At 44.3% G+C, this 16,071-nt stretch overlaps 1 protein-coding gene across 2 annotated transcripts in view; it reads left to right on the top strand.

The window, feature by feature from the left end:
- The window catches only part of LOC115094324 (diacylglycerol O-acyltransferase 2-like), a 76,913-nt gene extending 62,487 nt beyond the window's left edge, over positions 1 to 14,426 (top strand). For both annotated transcript variants that reach the window (XM_029607269.1, XM_029607270.1), the window contains exons 7-8: positions 11,543 to 11,745; positions 12,764 to 14,426. In XM_029607269.1, coding sequence (XP_029463129.1) covers positions 11,543 to 11,745; positions 12,764 to 12,918 — 358 coding nt within the window. In that variant the 3' untranslated portion in view covers positions 12,919 to 14,426. The remainder of the gene's footprint in view (positions 1 to 11,542; positions 11,746 to 12,763) is intronic.
- The last annotated feature ends 1,645 nt before the right edge of the window (positions 14,427 to 16,071 follow it).

Genomic DNA, 16,071 nt, shown 5'->3' with positions numbered 1-16,071 from the left:
CTGCTGGACTCTGATTTGGAAAGGTCACTGGCTGATACCGTTTTATGGCCATAATACAAAATGGTGCTGGTCTAAGGCCTGGCCAGAACTATTTTCAAATCAGAATCCAGCAGGGCGGGAGTGACTGGGAATCAGTCCTGCCTCAGTTGAGACCCCCACAGAAAGGGTAAGAGGCATCCAAGAAACTGAGGGGGCACAGAAGAGGGCTTGGGGAGAGAGGTCCTTTTCTATTTCAGTGGCACTGAGTTTTGTTTCAGCTTCTTAGTTTTCTTTCACTTTTTCTGTCTCTTTTGATGTTTATATTGTTTCAGATAAATGAAACGAATAGAAAAAACATCAAACAAAGTTAAAAAAAAAAACACACCACCAAAAAAGAAACAAAAAAAAACCAAAACAGAATATTTTTAGTATACACCCTATCCTAAACAGATAAATCTGTGAGGAGCTTTTAAGCGTTATCTCCTCTCCATCAGGTCAGTGAAGAAACAGAGTCAGCTTGGTTTTAATCTGTAGCAGATCTTAGTGTCATCTGCAAAATGGCAAATTTTTCCTACTAACTCCTCTTAAAAATATTGAGCAAAACCGGACCCAGGACCTATCCCTGAGGCACTTCACTGGTAAACCCTCTTTCCCCAGCGTAAGCTCCATATACCACAACAGAAATATAAACTGATTTACATCTGTACATACACACATAAGTGCAGAGATGCAATAACACCCTGAAACATACAAACACTCTCACACACTCTGCCCCTGTCCTTTCTCTGGGGCTGTTTCTAGGGGAGGGGCTGTGTTGTGTCTGTGCCTCATGTCACGTCTCTTTGGGGCTGTTCCTTGGGTGTGTGTGTGTCCTATACTCTGGGTAGAAGCTATATTGTGTATGTGTGTGTGTTCTTGGGTGAGAACTATGCTCTGTGTGTGTATATATATGTGTCCCCTATTCCCTGGGTGATGGCTATGTGTGTGTGTCTCCTCTCTCTGGGTCTATTCCATGAGTGAGGGCTGTGGTGTGTGTGTGTGTGTGTGTGTGTGTGTGTGTGTGTGTGTGTATGTGTCCCATTTCCTGGGTGAGGGCTGTGTGTGTATGTGTGTGTGTCTTCTATTCCTGGGTGATGGCTATGTGTGTGCATTTTCTCTATCTGGGACTGTTCCTTGGGTGTTTTTTGAGTGTGTAAATGTGTCCCATTTTCTGGATGACAACTCTGTGTGTGTCCTCTCTCTTGGGCTGTTACCTGAATGGGGGTTGTATTCTGTGTGTAAATGTATGTTTCTCCATGGACAAGCAGGACAATAGACCACAAAAGTGAGGGATGTCATCTAATGGTGCTGAGATGGAAAACTCTTTCAGAACCCAGAAAACCAAGAAGATATTCTGAACATGTGCATTTATTCCCATGCAGTCACAGTGGTGGGACTTTCCTCTATCTTTTTTGTTCTGCTCGTGCAAAAAGATGTGTGGGTTGTTTTTTTTTTGTTCTCTCTTTCCCTCACTCATTTGTTCAAATGTTTTGCTCTTCTGTATTTCTTCTTTATTATTTTCTTCTTTTGCTTTTTCCTTTGCAAGTCTCCAAAACATGCTTTTCTTATTTTCAGCTTCTCCAAGATTGAGTTTGACCTAACCTCAGCTCTCTTCAAGATGGCAGATGGCAAACCAGGCTTCAAAGATGTCCCCACTGTTCCTACAAGATAACTTTAGCAGATGAGCATGGCCACTGTGTTTGCTGTTTAGATCTATGCCTTGATGTTCCTAATTGTGCTGCCTGTGCCCAAATGTCTCATAGGGCTAGAAGAGCCAGAAGTTACACATTTAAGGAAAATTGTAGTGTTCCTCAACCCTCTGGATCAGTGAAGAGGAAACTGTCAACAGTTGAGGGACCACTACATAAATCAAAAAAGGCTGAGTCATCTCATGCTATGCGCCATGACTCTGAGAAGTCTTGGTGTTCATACCATTCCCCATCTCTTAAAGTGAGACAGAAAATGTGGTTTTTTTGCACTGAAGCATTCAGGAGCCAGAATAGGTCCTGGTGGCACTGACAACACATGGATACATAGAAAAGCATTTTTGGTACCATCACTATTTGGTACAGAATTTTCACTGGTACCATCAAAAAAAGGCACCAGTGAAAGAGGCACCATATATTGGTTGGTGCCATCAACTTCTTAGCAACAAATATTGGTGTCAATCAACAAAAAAAATCAAGTTATTCCAATTCCACTTCTATTAAATGATCCATGTTCATTCTAGATCCAGAATCAAATAGTTCATCAAATGGGGATTCCTTTTTCCAAACAAGACACCAATTGTCAAAAAATGTGGCTTGACTTTGTCAAAAACTATTTACCCATATATCAGATTCTCCACCTCCTCCATCATAATTAGAGCTAATGTCATCCATATGGAAGTATGTAGCTCCAAAATCTGAAACTCAATCCACTATTCCACCATATCAAGCCAAGCAAGAAATCCTTAATTCAAACTGAATCACAGATTATATCTCAAAGTTCACCTCAGAAGAACCACTTTTACTACTGTCTGACTTTCAAGAAAGATCACAGTCATCGAACAACTCTGAAATTGAAAAGTCTACTAGTTTTCCATTGGTCCTTTCTCTATAGTGTCCCAGAAGCACTTCTTCGCTGGAGGATATATCATATCCTGCTTTTGTACAAAAATGGCAAAAATAATTCCTTTTACTTTACATTAAGAGGTAAAACCACGAGAAGACATGTTTGGTATACTAAAATATATTCAACCCCCAAAACAAGTAGTGGTGGATCTGGTTCATAGGTTACTACAAGAACTCCAAACCAAAATGTGGCAAATGTCCTTGCCTATATTACCAGTAGCAAGACAGTTGGATCTCAAGTACAAAATTGTACCTTGTCCTGGTCATCAAAAAGTACAACCCCCTCCCCACCCACCCACCATGAATCTGTATTATTGGAATCAGCCTTGAAAAGCACAAGAGATTCAAAATGCAATGCATTCTAGTACCCCTTCAAGAAAAGATGCAAAGTTACTGGACCGTGGCAAAACAGATGTTCCAATCAATCAACTATGTTAACATCTAGAATAGCTATCCATCAACTATACAGGGTACAATACATATGTAGAACTCTTTGCAAAAGTTGCAAGATATGACCCAGCAGCTCCCTTAAGACTCTATGGATCATTTCTCTACTATGCTGCAAAAAGCAGAGGAATGTGAGAAGTATCTAATTCAATTAGTTTATGATGCATACAATACTTCCTCCAGATCATCTGCAGTGGCCATTGGAACCAGAAGGCTAGCATGAGTGCGAGCTTTAGGGTTTTTTTTTAAGATGTTCATGAGAAACATGCTGATGATCACTGCTCCATTTTCCTTAACCTGTCAGCAGCTATAGCTAAGGAGCCATCTATAAGCAGGAAAAGTTAACTTCAAAATAACAAGCGGGCAGCACTTCTGTTCACGAAGAAGATAACAAGTCTGCTCTTTTCAATGATCTTTCCCATAGCAACAGCAACAAAGCAGGCTGTGTCCTATGGAAAAAGCACAGCCCCAGCCTTTCCAACAATCACAGCTAAAATCTAATCCTACTACTTGATTACAATATCAAAAAGGCTTCCCAGTTAGATTTAAACTGTCTTCCAGTAGGGGGAAGGCTTCAACATTTCAGCCTACTATGATCTTTGATAACCATAGACTGTTGGGTATTAAAGATTATACCCAGCAGGGGTGTCAAATGAATTTCATGTCCTCTCCCCCAAACAATCCACTAAAGAATCACTCCATGAATACCGAGACCCCTGTTCCTCCAACAACAGCTTTCAACCCTCCTAACTGCAAATAATCCCAAGACTACAAAGGATTCTTCTCCAAATATTTCCTCATCATAAATAAAATAGCTGGTACCTGCCCCCATCTTGGAACTCAAAGATCTCAACAAACATCTGAAGAAAGAAAAGTTCAGAATGAACTCTTTAGTGACAATCCTAGCTCAACGGGAGATCGACTGGCTTAACTACTCTATACCTCAAGGATGCCTACATGCATTTCCTGATTCCCAAAAATCATAGAAATGTTCAGCCAATGATCATTACTAATACCAAGTTCTCCGTTTCAACCTCTCTGCACCACCCAGGGTGTTTACATAATATCTTGCTGTGGTTGTTTTTCCATATTTGGATGATTAGCTCATATCCAGCCATACTCTTCAAAAAGCTCATTCCTCCACACTCTGTATGATGAACACCCTTCAATCCATAGGATTCATCATCAATTTCCCAAAATCCAGGACGGAGTCATCTCGAGCTTTGTAGGAGCTCGCCTGATTACAATGTAGGTGTTTCTCCCCCAGCAGAGGTAGGGTACAACTTAAAACATCCATAATAAATGCATTAAAAAATAACCCAGACATATAAACTAATTCCTCGTTTTATCATAATCTTCAATTTTAATGTTAAATGCTACTGCAGTATTTTTCCTTAATGTAATTATCTTACGTTTAAGTACATGAGGATCACTATTGCCAAGCGACCCCAACAGCATTACCTGTCGCACCAGATCCTGCATCGTAGTGAGGATGAGATCTAGAGTAGTATCCCCCTCTCGTCCGTTACAGGACCTTACCTGCCTAGCATAACCCGACAAGATATTTACCCAATCAATAATAGGATAATTGAAATGTCCCATTATTATTGTGTAACTCCTGTTCTGCTTTTGGAGCCTAGAAGGCAAAGAGCACACGGTCCCGGGGCCTAATTCTATATCCTCTCTCACAGTCTCACAGGGCCCAGGGTCAGGATCTTTCCAATGGTTGGGGGAGAGGAATAAATCCGCCAAGGCCCAAGGTGTTGGAGCAACTATCGATGGCTCTGTCCTGGGAAGGTATCCGTTCACTTTCAATAGTAAAGGATGTGAGTGACATTTCTAGCTAGAATTCACAGTTCTCCAATTTTCCATTTGTGCAGATGTCTCTCAGTAGTTGGGCCAGGGAAAACTCTCAACCTTCAGGGCTTGGAGAAAGTAAGACTTCCCAGATGGACAGGGGTATTCTATTTGGGGCAGAAAAAAAAATCCCTTTCAAAAACTACTGATGGACAAAATACACATTTACAGTCTCTGTACAAATTTCCAAATGTACTTTTTTTTCCCCTAGGATGAAGGCTTTGGATGGGGATCTCCAAATGTAAACAAACAGTTCTCTTTCTCCAGATGACACACAGGATCTTTTGGATGAAAGGTCCAGGCAGCAGGAACAAAGCAGCTTTTCTGATATCCCCACTTCAGAGTAGGAAGAGAGGCAGCAAAACTCTCCCCTCCCACCCAAAACACAAAAATGAAAGTTCATCCCTGATCCATCCATGAGCAACGGACTCTTCCCTACCTCCTGATCTACCCTAGAACAGGGACACCCTGAAATTCTCTCAACTGGGGGAACCAAAAAAACGACCAAAAATCTGTTCCACAAACACTGGGACACCCTCATTGAACAGATTGTGGACCAGCGAGGAAAATCGCCCCCTTTCTATTTTGTGCACATTCCAGACCTGGAGGCCTAGTGCATTGCATAGGAAAAACAAAATTCAGCTCTGACTGTGAACCAAAAATGCCACAGCTAGCTGCGATGCAAGCCGTTTTTATATTAGCAGGGGATGGCCATTCCAGCAACCTGAGGGGAGATGCTGTTCTGAGAATGGGGCACCCTCCCTCTACTTCCTAACTCCTACTCCTAGCACAAAAAGGGCTGAGAGTCTAGGGCAAAACAGTGTTGATTCCCAAAGGGTTGCCACAAATGTGTTGCCTAATGACTAAACTTTCCTAATTTCTATTAGCATTTCACCGTCTCTTCCCATCGCATGTGGACTTTCTATCCCCATTGCATTTTGTCTCCTGAAGGACTTTAATTCTACTTGACTCAATGCCCTCTTTAACATATAGCACTACCCCACCCCCCATCAATTTGATCCATCCTATCATTTTGATATAATTTGTACCCTAGTATCAGTGTCCCATTGGTTATCCTCCTTCCACCAGGTCTCTGAAATGCCAATTATGTCTACCTCTTCATTCAATGCTATACACTCTAACTCCCCAGTTTTATTTTTTAGACTTCTGGCATTTACCCACAGGCAATTCAAAATGTGATTTTTAAATTGTTTTCCCAGCCTACCTCGCAGTTGAAATGGGTAGTACTTTGGAATCACTTATCTCTCTCTGCTCTTTATTTAAAAGCACCTGGGCTACTTCTGCCTCTCTCACAACCTCTTCATCAGAATATTCTAACTTCCCTATTATGCCTGTATCCTCTGGAGATACCATGTACTCCTGAGTGACTGTCAGTTCTCCCCCATGATTTAGCTTCAAAGCTGCTCTATCCCCTTTTTAAAAATTAGTGCCAGCAGCCTGGTTCCACCCTGGTTAAGATGAAATCCACACTGTCGGAATAGGCTCCCCCTTACCCAAAATGGTCCCCGGCTCTTGGAAAAGCAAAGAGGGGTAGGTGAATCACAAAATTAGACAGAAAAACAGGAGTGGTACACAAGACCAAAATTATTTATAGAATATATATATATATGAAACCATGAACAAATACATTAAGTAAGAGGTATAAACATAAAAACACATTCAATAAATAAAATTATATTATAAAAATTTAATATCAGAAAATAACAAAATATAAATACAATAAAATATAAATTAACAATAAAAATTGATTAACACAGTGTGTATATCTATGCCTGTGTGTGCATGTGTGTGCACGCGTGCGTATTGCACCTTCCACTGTTCTGTATATATTGGATCCATCACTGTGTAAATACGTTTTTGGGGCCAATATTCAACTTGCAGATAGCCAGATAAGTAGGAGTTATCCGGCTATCTATTGACCGGTGAATATTCACTCAAGTTCAACAGCTGCTAGATAGCCAGATAAGTCACTTATCCAGCTAATTAGATAGCTGGATAAAGGGTGGGTGGGCAGTGGGCGGATCGGAGTGGTGCTACTTAGCCAGATAACTTATCTGGCTTCGTGGCGATATTGGGTCTTAGCCGCTTAAGTTATGCAGCTAAGTCTAGACCTGCTACTGAGCACATCTAGACTTTGCCGCATAATACTTATCTGGCTAAGTCCCGTTTGCATGTGGATATTCAGCGGCACAGCCATGCTGCTGAATATCCTTGTAACTTAGCCGGATAGGTGTTATCCAACTAAGGGGGTTATTTTTCAAAGCATTATCGCATGCGTTAGGGCCCTAACGCACGCGATAAGGCCATATTGCATATGAAAAGGGCCTTTTCACATGCGATATAATGCAAATTAGGGGGAGGGGAGCAGTCGGGGCGGGGAGGGGGAGGAGTCAGCCGCGGCACCGCTGCCCGAGATAATGTGAGGAACATTATTGCCGGCAGTAGCGCGGTGAATAACTACACCTTTTACGGTGTCGCTATTCGCTGCGAAAGGCCGCAGCCAGCCCCACCGCAGCCGGAGAAATTGCATCGCCACGCTGCAAATGGCTGCGGCCTTTTGCAGGCCCGCCCCCTTTTTCGCGGGATTCATCATTCCGCGAGGAATGATGAATCCTGCCCTAAGTTACTTAGCCGGCTGGCCTCTCAATCTACCCCATTATTGTTAATTTTAATTTTTATTGTATTGGCTGTTAGGAATTGTTTCCTAGTTCCTAACAAATATAAAGCACTCTCCCCTGCACGATAACCTCGTTCATGTATTGAGACTCTGGAGCTCTCTCATTCTTCATACACCCAATTTTTCAACAATAGGGTACTTTTGAAAACTCATCCTAACTTTTTGTCAAAAATGATCTCTCAGTTTCACTTAAATCAGTCCTTAGTGTTGCCAATGTTTTTCCTGAGACCACACACAGGCTCTTCATATTCTGGATTGCAGAAGAGCTATTTGAAAAGAATAAAATCCTAGAGGAAGTCCTTACAACTGCTTATCTCCTTCAGCCCAGTCAAATGAGGATTTCAGTTACAGAAAAAACTTTTTCCACTTGGATTTATGATTGCATCTCTCATTGCTATACTCAATCAGGACAAAGTAAGGTGAAAGCCCGTCAGGCCAGAGTCACTGCAGCCTGCTCAGCCCATCTTGTCTCTGCCTCCATGGAAGATATTTGCGAAGCTGCCCCGTGGTCTTCTGCCCACACCTTCACTGCTCCTTACTGCCTAGAAAATGTTTCACATCAAGATAGCAGTTTTGGTCAAGCAGCTCTCCCTCCAACCTCTCTGTCATACAGGCTGCATGTTTTTGCACTGCTGATGCAAGATCACAAAAGAAAAAACTAAATGCAACCCATAGCTTGGAAGTCCCCACTTGTTTGGTTGATCATTGTCCTGCTTGCCCATGGAGAAAGCAAAGTAGCTTATTTGTAACAAGTGTAGTTTGTAGACAGCCACACATTCCCACCCACTTTCCCTTAGAGTTGAAGATTAGCTTTCTACACTTATGCAATGTTGGCTGCACGGGAATTCTTGCACATGCTCGGAGAGATCTTCTCATCTTTCCTGAGCTCTGCAAGAGATTTTCCATTTTGATAGTCGGATGAGGTCATACACTTGTGTGGCTGATTCATCCTTCTGTCTATGGAGAACACGTGTTACTGGTAAGCACCTCTGTTCCTAGGATGGAAGTTGTAGTGTGTGCGTGTGTCTCTTCTCCCTAGGGCTGTTCCTTCAGTGGGGGCTGTACTATGTGTGTGTGTCTCTTTTCTCTGGGGCTCTTCTATGGATGGGGGGGTTGTAGTATGTGTGTGTATGTCTTCTCTTTTAGGGCTGTTCTATGGGTGGGGACTGTAGTCTGTGTGTGCATCTCCTATCTCTGGGGCTCTTCTATGGGAGAAGGCTATAGTGTGTGTATGTCTCTTCTCTCTGGGGCTGTTTCATAGGTGGAAGCTGTAGTGTGTGTGTGTGTGTGTGTGTGTGTGTGTCTTTTCTCTATTGGCTGTTCCATGGGTGGGGGCTGAGCGCGCGCGCGCGCGTGTGTGTGTGTGTGTCTCCACGCTCTCTGAGACTATTCCATAGGTGGAGGCTGTACTGTGAATGTGTCTCTTCTCTCTGGGGCTATACAATGGGTGGGTGCTGTAGTTTGTGTATGCATCTCCTGTCTCTGTATCTATTCTATGGGTGAGGACTGTAGTGTGTGTGTGTGTTTTCTCTCTGGGGCTATTATATGGGTGGGAGCTGCAGTGTGAGTATGTATCTCCTCTCCCTGGGGCTGTTCCTGTTAGGATTTTGCCTGCTACATAGCATTATCCTACCTCCCTGACACCTCCCCACCTGCAGAGGCCCTCAGTGAGCTTCATCACTAGTCTTGTCAAGCTATTCCTTACTGCTCTTGCCCTTGCCCAAGTCCCAGCCCTATGTAACATTGCCTTGCCAGAAGCTCCTTGTCTTCTCATGGTGTCACTTCTGGCTCTGCGACCTGAGTCTTGTCTTGCCTAATGGCCTACCTGTCTTCTGCCTTGCCTTGCCTCGCCACCTTCGGGCCCTTTTAGTATCTTGTCTTGCAGTGAGGCCCTTGGGCCTAGCCTGCCTTGTCTCCTGTCTTGAGGCCATTTGGCCTATTCTCTCTTGTATCCTGCCTTGAGGCCTATTCTGTCTGTCCCACGCCTTGCTACCTTTGGGATTTTACGTTCTTTGTTTGGTGTTTCCCTTGTCTGCCTTGTCTAAGTCCTGCCCTAGTCTGCCTTGTTGTTCTTGTCCTGTCTGTTCCAGTATTCTGTCCAGTCCTCCCTGTATCAGAGTCTTGTCCTTGCTTTGCCTTACCTGTGTCTTGTCTAGTTCCAGGTTCTGCTTAATGTCCTGCTTGCCTTTGTCCAAGTCTTGTTCTGCCTGCCTTTTCCTGCCTGACAGCCTTGTCTCCAGTCTGCCTTGCCTATCCGGTCTTGCCATGTGCACACATGTTCCTGCCTTTGTGGACTCACCACTATTGTATATATACTGTCACTGCAGAGAACTAGTGGCCCCCAGAACCCAAGGGCTCAACCTGCAAAGGAGGGGGCTGGCTAGGTGGAAGATTGGCCCATATCTTGTCACAAGTCCTGCCTTGCAGTCCTATGCCGCTTTGCAGGTGGGTTTCCCAGACTCCAGGGCCTGTGACAGTTCCTTGGGTGGGGGCTGTAATGTGTGTGTGTGTCTCCTTTTTCTAGGGCTGTTCCATGGGAGAGGACTGTAGTGTGTGTGTGTGTGTGTGTGTGTGTGTGTCTCTCTCTCTCTCTTCTCTCTGGGGCTCTTCTATGTGTGGGAGCTGTATTGTGTGTGTATGTATGTGTGTCTCTTCTTTCTGGGTCTCTTCTATGGGTGGGGGCCATAGTGTGTGTATGTCTTCTCTCTGGGACTGTGAACTTGCCAGGTACTTGTGATTTGGATTAGTCACAGTTGGAAACAGGATACTGGGCTTGATGGACCCTTGGTCTGACCCAGTATGGCAACTTCTTCTGTTTTTATATTATGTTCAATGGGTGAAGCCTGTAGTGTATATGTGTCTCTCCTTTCTATAGGGCTATTCCATTGATGGAGACTGTAGTGGGTGTGTGTCTTTTCTCCCTGGGTCTATTCCATGGGTGGGGGGCTGTAGTTGTGTGTCGTGTCTCTCTGGGGCTATTCCATGGGTGGGGGCTGTAGTTGTGTGTCATGTCTCTCTGGGGCTATTCCATGGGTGGGGGCTGTAGTTGTGTGTTGTGTCTCTCTGGGGCTGTAGTGTATATGTGTCTCTTCTTTCTAGGGCTACTCCATTGGTGGGGGCTGTAGTGGGTGTGTGTCTTTTCTCCCTGGGTCTATTCCATGGGTGGGGGCTGTAGTTGTGTGTCGTGTCTCTCTGGGGCTGTAGTGTATATGTGTCTCTTCTTTCTAGGGCTACTCCATTGGTGGGAGCTGTAGTGTGTGTGTCTTTTATCTGGGTCTATTCCATGGTTGGGGGCTGTAGTGTGCGTGTCGCTTCTTTCTGGGCAATTCCATGTTTGGGACTAGTAGTGTGCTTGTGTGTGTGTGTGTTTTCTCTCTGGGGCTATTCCATGGGTTGGGGCTCTACTGTGTGTTTCTCTCATATATCTCTAGGGCTGTTCCATGTGTGGGGGCTGTAGTGTGTGTGTGTCTCTTCTCTCTGCGGCTGTTTCATAGGTGGAAGCTGTAGTGTGCGTGTGTCTCTTTTCTCTATTGGCTGTTCCATGGGTGGGGGTTGTAGTGTGTGTGTGTGTGTGTGTGTGTGTCTCCGCTCTCTCTCTGAGGCTATTCCATGGGTGGAGGCTGTACTGTGTATGTGTCTCTTCTCTCTGGGATTACACAATGGGTGGGTGCTGTAGTTTGTGTATGCATCTCCTGTCTTCTCTCTGGGACTGTTCAATTGGTGGGGCCTGTAGTGTGTGTGTGTGTGTGTGTGTGTCTCCTCTCTCAAGGGCTGTTTCCTGGATGGAGCCTGTAGTGTGTGTGTGTGTGTGTGTGTGTGTTTGTGTGCTTCTCTCTCTGGGGCTATTTCACGAGTGGGAGCTGTGTTTTCTGCATCCCCCATCCTCACACTTCTGTTCTTTTTCCGGCAGGGCTGACCTGGTTCCCAGCTTCTCATTTGGGGAGAATGATTTGTATCAACAGGTTGTCTTCCCAGAAGGCAGCTGGATGCAGAGTCTTCAGAGGACTTTTCAGAAGCTGGTGGGATTTGCTCCCTGTATCTTCTATGGGAGAGGCCTCATCTCTGCACAGTCCAAAGGCTTCCTGCCTTACTCCAGAGCCATTACCACCATCAGTGAGTCCTCCTCCTCCTCCTCCTCTCTCCTTCCCTTCCTCATCCTCCTCCCCATTTTTATTCTTCCCTTCCTTCCCCCCTCCTCCTCCATCTCATCTTTTTCCCTCCTCCCTTCCCTCCTCCTTTCTCTGTTTTTCATCCTCCTTTCCTTCCTCCTGCTCCCTTCTCTTCTTCATCTTCACTCATCTTCCTCCTTCTCTCGCCTTTCCTTCTTTCTCTTCCTGTGTCCTTTCTTCCATTCCTCATCCCCCTTGTCCTCCCTCTTTCCCTATCCCTTCCCCTTCTTCCTTTTCTTTCCCTTCTTCCCTTCTTCTTCCTCTCCTTTCTTTCCTCCTCATCTCTCTCTTTTGTTTTTTTTTCTTCCCTCTCCTTCTCCACCTGTCTTCTTCCACCTTCTCCATTTTTCTCATACCCGGTGAGTCTCAGTCCTGCTCTCAGGCTGGGCAGGGCTTCTTGAGGTGATGAGGAACAGCCAAGGCTGCTGTGGCCTGCCCTGTGCCTGCTCTCCAGCAATTTCAGTCTGAAAAGTCTGAGTGCTGGTGCAGGAGACAAGCGTTTCCTCAGCCAATCAGAGGATGGCTTCCCTGAAAATGTGGATGCCTCTGATACTGAGTATGAAAGTCACCCCCTTGTGGAACATCCTCTGAACTGCATCCTAACCAGTTCAGTTCCGGCTCAATCTCATCCCACAGTATGCAGACAGCAGTAGATCTCTCACTGTTTCATCTCTTCCTGATGTGCATCCTTTCTCTGCCTGTGATTTATACTGTGTCTGTTATGGTACAAGAAAGTCGTTCCTTGCACTTTGAGGCAATCAGAAGCTCTCAACTTCAAACTCAAAGAGGAGAGGAGTATATTTTGTACACAGTAAGACACGCCTTTTGCAGAAAACCATGCATGTGTTGCAATCATGAACAGTGGTGGCACTGCCGATTCTGCATGTCCATTTGTGCTCATTCATCCACCTTGCCCCTCTGTGCCTATCCGTCTGTGCCACTTGTGTCCTTCTCTCCCACAGTTGGAGAGCCGGTGACAGTGCCGAAGATTGAGAACCCAAGTCAGGAGACGGTGGAGCTTTACCATGGCATGTACACTCGCTCCCTGCTCAGACTATTCCACGAAAACAAGACCAAGTGTGGGCTCCTGGAGACAGAGGAGCTGCGCATCGTGTGAGGGGTGGACTCAGGCTGTCCTACCCCAGGTGTGCGTCTGTGTGTTTCAGCCTTAGTGTATGTACGTGTGTGTCCGCTTGACTTGCTGTGATATACATTTGTCTGGATGTCTATGGGTGTGTCCTCTGTATCATATAGCAGATGATGGCAGAAACAGGTCACTGGTCCATGCAGATTTCCCAGTACTTCCCATTCATATATTCCCAGCTGCCAGTCAGAGGAGGAATGTAAGATCTTTCTCTTTACCCAGGACGTTGTTGTCCTCTTCCTCCTTTCTGCCCTACCATCTTGGGCAGATGGCCATACAAGGTCCCTTACATAGTTCACACCCAGTACCCTCCCTTCCTGTGTCTAACGCAATGCTCTGAAATAATTTGGATAGCCACCAGTGCTACTGTGACTATTGCTGAGCAAGTTCGGACTCTTCAGCTTGGAGAAGCGATGAGGGGGGATATGACAGAAGGTTTCTAAAATCTCGACATGAGTGAAGTGGAGCAGGTTGATAGGGAGCAGTTGTTTATGCTTTTAAATCTTACTAGGCTTAGGGGGACACTCCATGACCCTAACTGGTAGCAGATTTTAAAAACGTATTCTTTAGTCAGTGCACAATTAAGTTGTGGAATTTGTTGCTAGAGAATGAGGTCCAAGCTGTGCGTATGCCTACGCACAGAGATTGTAAACCCTCCTGCGTGCACCAAATACAGCTCGCAGAAAAAAAAATCCTGATATTATGTGCATGATACCGGATCATAGTGAACTTGGCTTATAAAAAGTTGCAGGAAAGAAAACTTTGGCATATGCAGTCTTTCAAACATTTGAGGGAATAGTGATCAAGGCTAGCAGTGTAGCTGAGTTTAAAAAAGGTTTGCACAAGTTCCTGGAGGACAAGTCCATTAGCAGTTATTAGACAGGTAGACTTAGGGATCGTCACCTCTTACTCCAGGGAGTGAGCAATAGAGACTGGATCTCTGCATTAAGGTCTGCGGGTAATTACAGATAGGATGCTAATCTGGCCTAGCATGCCAACTTCTTATATTTTATGAACATGCAGGCTCCAGACAGACCTGGCCAGCTACGGGAGCGCCTGTGTTTTCACTAGGACTTGTACTTATCACCGTACTTGCAGCTTGCCAGACAGACCCAGCTACTAGTTAATTGTATTATTCCAGCCTTAACTAGTGATCAAATAGATATGTATGTATTCTGCACACTCAAAACTCCTTGTCGGAGTCAATTAAGAGATATCCTTATGTGTAGAATAGGAGCATGTTCTGTTTCTGTTCATGCATGCAGTGTGTATGCATGTATATGTGTGACTATCTCTCTCTCTCAATATATATATATATATATACACACACACACACATACACTGAAACAGAGTCTCTGAGAGCGGACAAGCCATTGGGTCACATGGGATACACTCTAGAACATATATGGCCAACTCTGGTCCTCAAGAGTTAGAAACAGGCCTGGTTTGAGATCTTGCCAGGTACTTGTGACCTGGATTGGTCACTGTTGGAGACAGGATACTGGGTTTGATGGATCCAGTATGGCAATTCTTATGTACATGCATGAGAGAGATTTGCATGCCCTGCTCCCATTGTATGCAAATATATCTCATCCATATTCATCATGGATTTCCAGAAAACCAGGCCTGTTTATGGCTCTTGAAGACTGGACTTGACCCCCTGGCGCTAGGATGTGAAGGAAGCTCAGAGATGTTCTGTCAAGTTTTCAGAAGGACCTGTTCAGACGATCTTTGGAGATGGGATTGATTCTGTGAGAAGACAGCTGCAGGAGTGATTGCAGTATGGAAGAGAAGAGAAAGTGTCTTTGATCCTTTAGGAGATCTACACTGGATAGTTATCAGTCTGTTTTCAAATTCTAATGTTAATTTTTAGAATTTTACAGGGTGTAGCTCCAGTTTATTGGAAATGTAAGGAGTGTTTAGTTTGGCATTGCCCCATTAGAAGTCTTAGGCCATTATTAGAAGCTTAGTTGGTGCCACCTTCTTTAAACTGTTTGAAATTGAGTAGGACTCTGGAACAAATGTTATCTGGAGTATTCCCAGTTCTATGGAACTCCCTTCTGGTTGATTTGAATCAAGAAATGGACTATATTTTTTAGGAGAAAGTCTGGTTCTTGCAATCGGATGAGTAATATGTGGTAATTAATTACCAGACAGTAGGGGTTACAATTTTTCTGCTTTGAATATTGTGAAATAGGTTCGTCTTCTTTTCAGTGCGTGTCTACTAAAGAGGAGTTATGGAAGTGTGCTGACCCAATAATGTGCATTACAGCGCCTAAAAAAAGGCTTAACTTCCGATACAGTAAGCAAATGGTGTGCTAATGCCTCGGGAGTTATGAAAGTGTGCTGACCTCAATGCACACACAGCGGCTTTAGCGCTCATAGAAACAATATTTAGAGGCAAAAACTCTTTTCTGTACAAATCCTGTTTACTGCACGTTAAGGCCTGTGGTTATCAAGGAGAGCTTGTGTAAGACTGAGAACACTATGATTCTACACATAATGAAGCACAAGCACTAAGCTCACATATAACATTAAAAGCAAAAACGGTATGCATTAACATGGAGGTACTTCCTATTTTGGTTGTTACCCATAAAGATACCAGACATGAGAGTTTATTCCCAAGGATTTATATTTTCCCTGTGTTTTGTTTATTTGTTTTCCTTTTGTTTTGCCGAGCCTCCAATCTTCAGCAGAACCTTTATCCTTGGACATTGCTCCCCCTGCTCCAGCAAGTGTCAGTCCATCATTTAGTTTAGATTTGGAATAGTTTGTACCATGTATATTTTTATGTACTTCACCCCAAACTTTGAAGTGATTTTAAATAAATAAATACTAAAATCTGGGTTATGAAACATTTCACTGCATCTGCTCCAGAGAGGGCCTGTTACCTAGGATAGAGGAAGGAAGAGAGGAGGCAACATTCCCCAGGGATGGGCCTGAATTTAATTCTGCCAACAAGTCCCTGAAGTGTATATGTCTGGCATGAGGCACCGAGGTAACATTAGCACCAGAGGAGTGTTCAAACATGTCACAGAGCAAAGTGCTTACTGCAGCTGCAAGGAGCATACAACATGCAACCTGTTAATCCTGAGCCTGCTGATAAATGCCTCTTATAACCCCTTA

The sequence above is a fragment of the Rhinatrema bivittatum genome, chromosome 6 (genome assembly GCF_901001135.1).
Source record: "Rhinatrema bivittatum chromosome 6, aRhiBiv1.1, whole genome shotgun sequence".
NCBI classification, from domain to species: Eukaryota; Metazoa; Chordata; class Amphibia; order Gymnophiona; family Rhinatrematidae; genus Rhinatrema; species Rhinatrema bivittatum.
The sequence above is the reverse complement of the archived record's forward strand: the minus strand, read 5'-3'. Positions and strand labels throughout refer to the sequence as shown.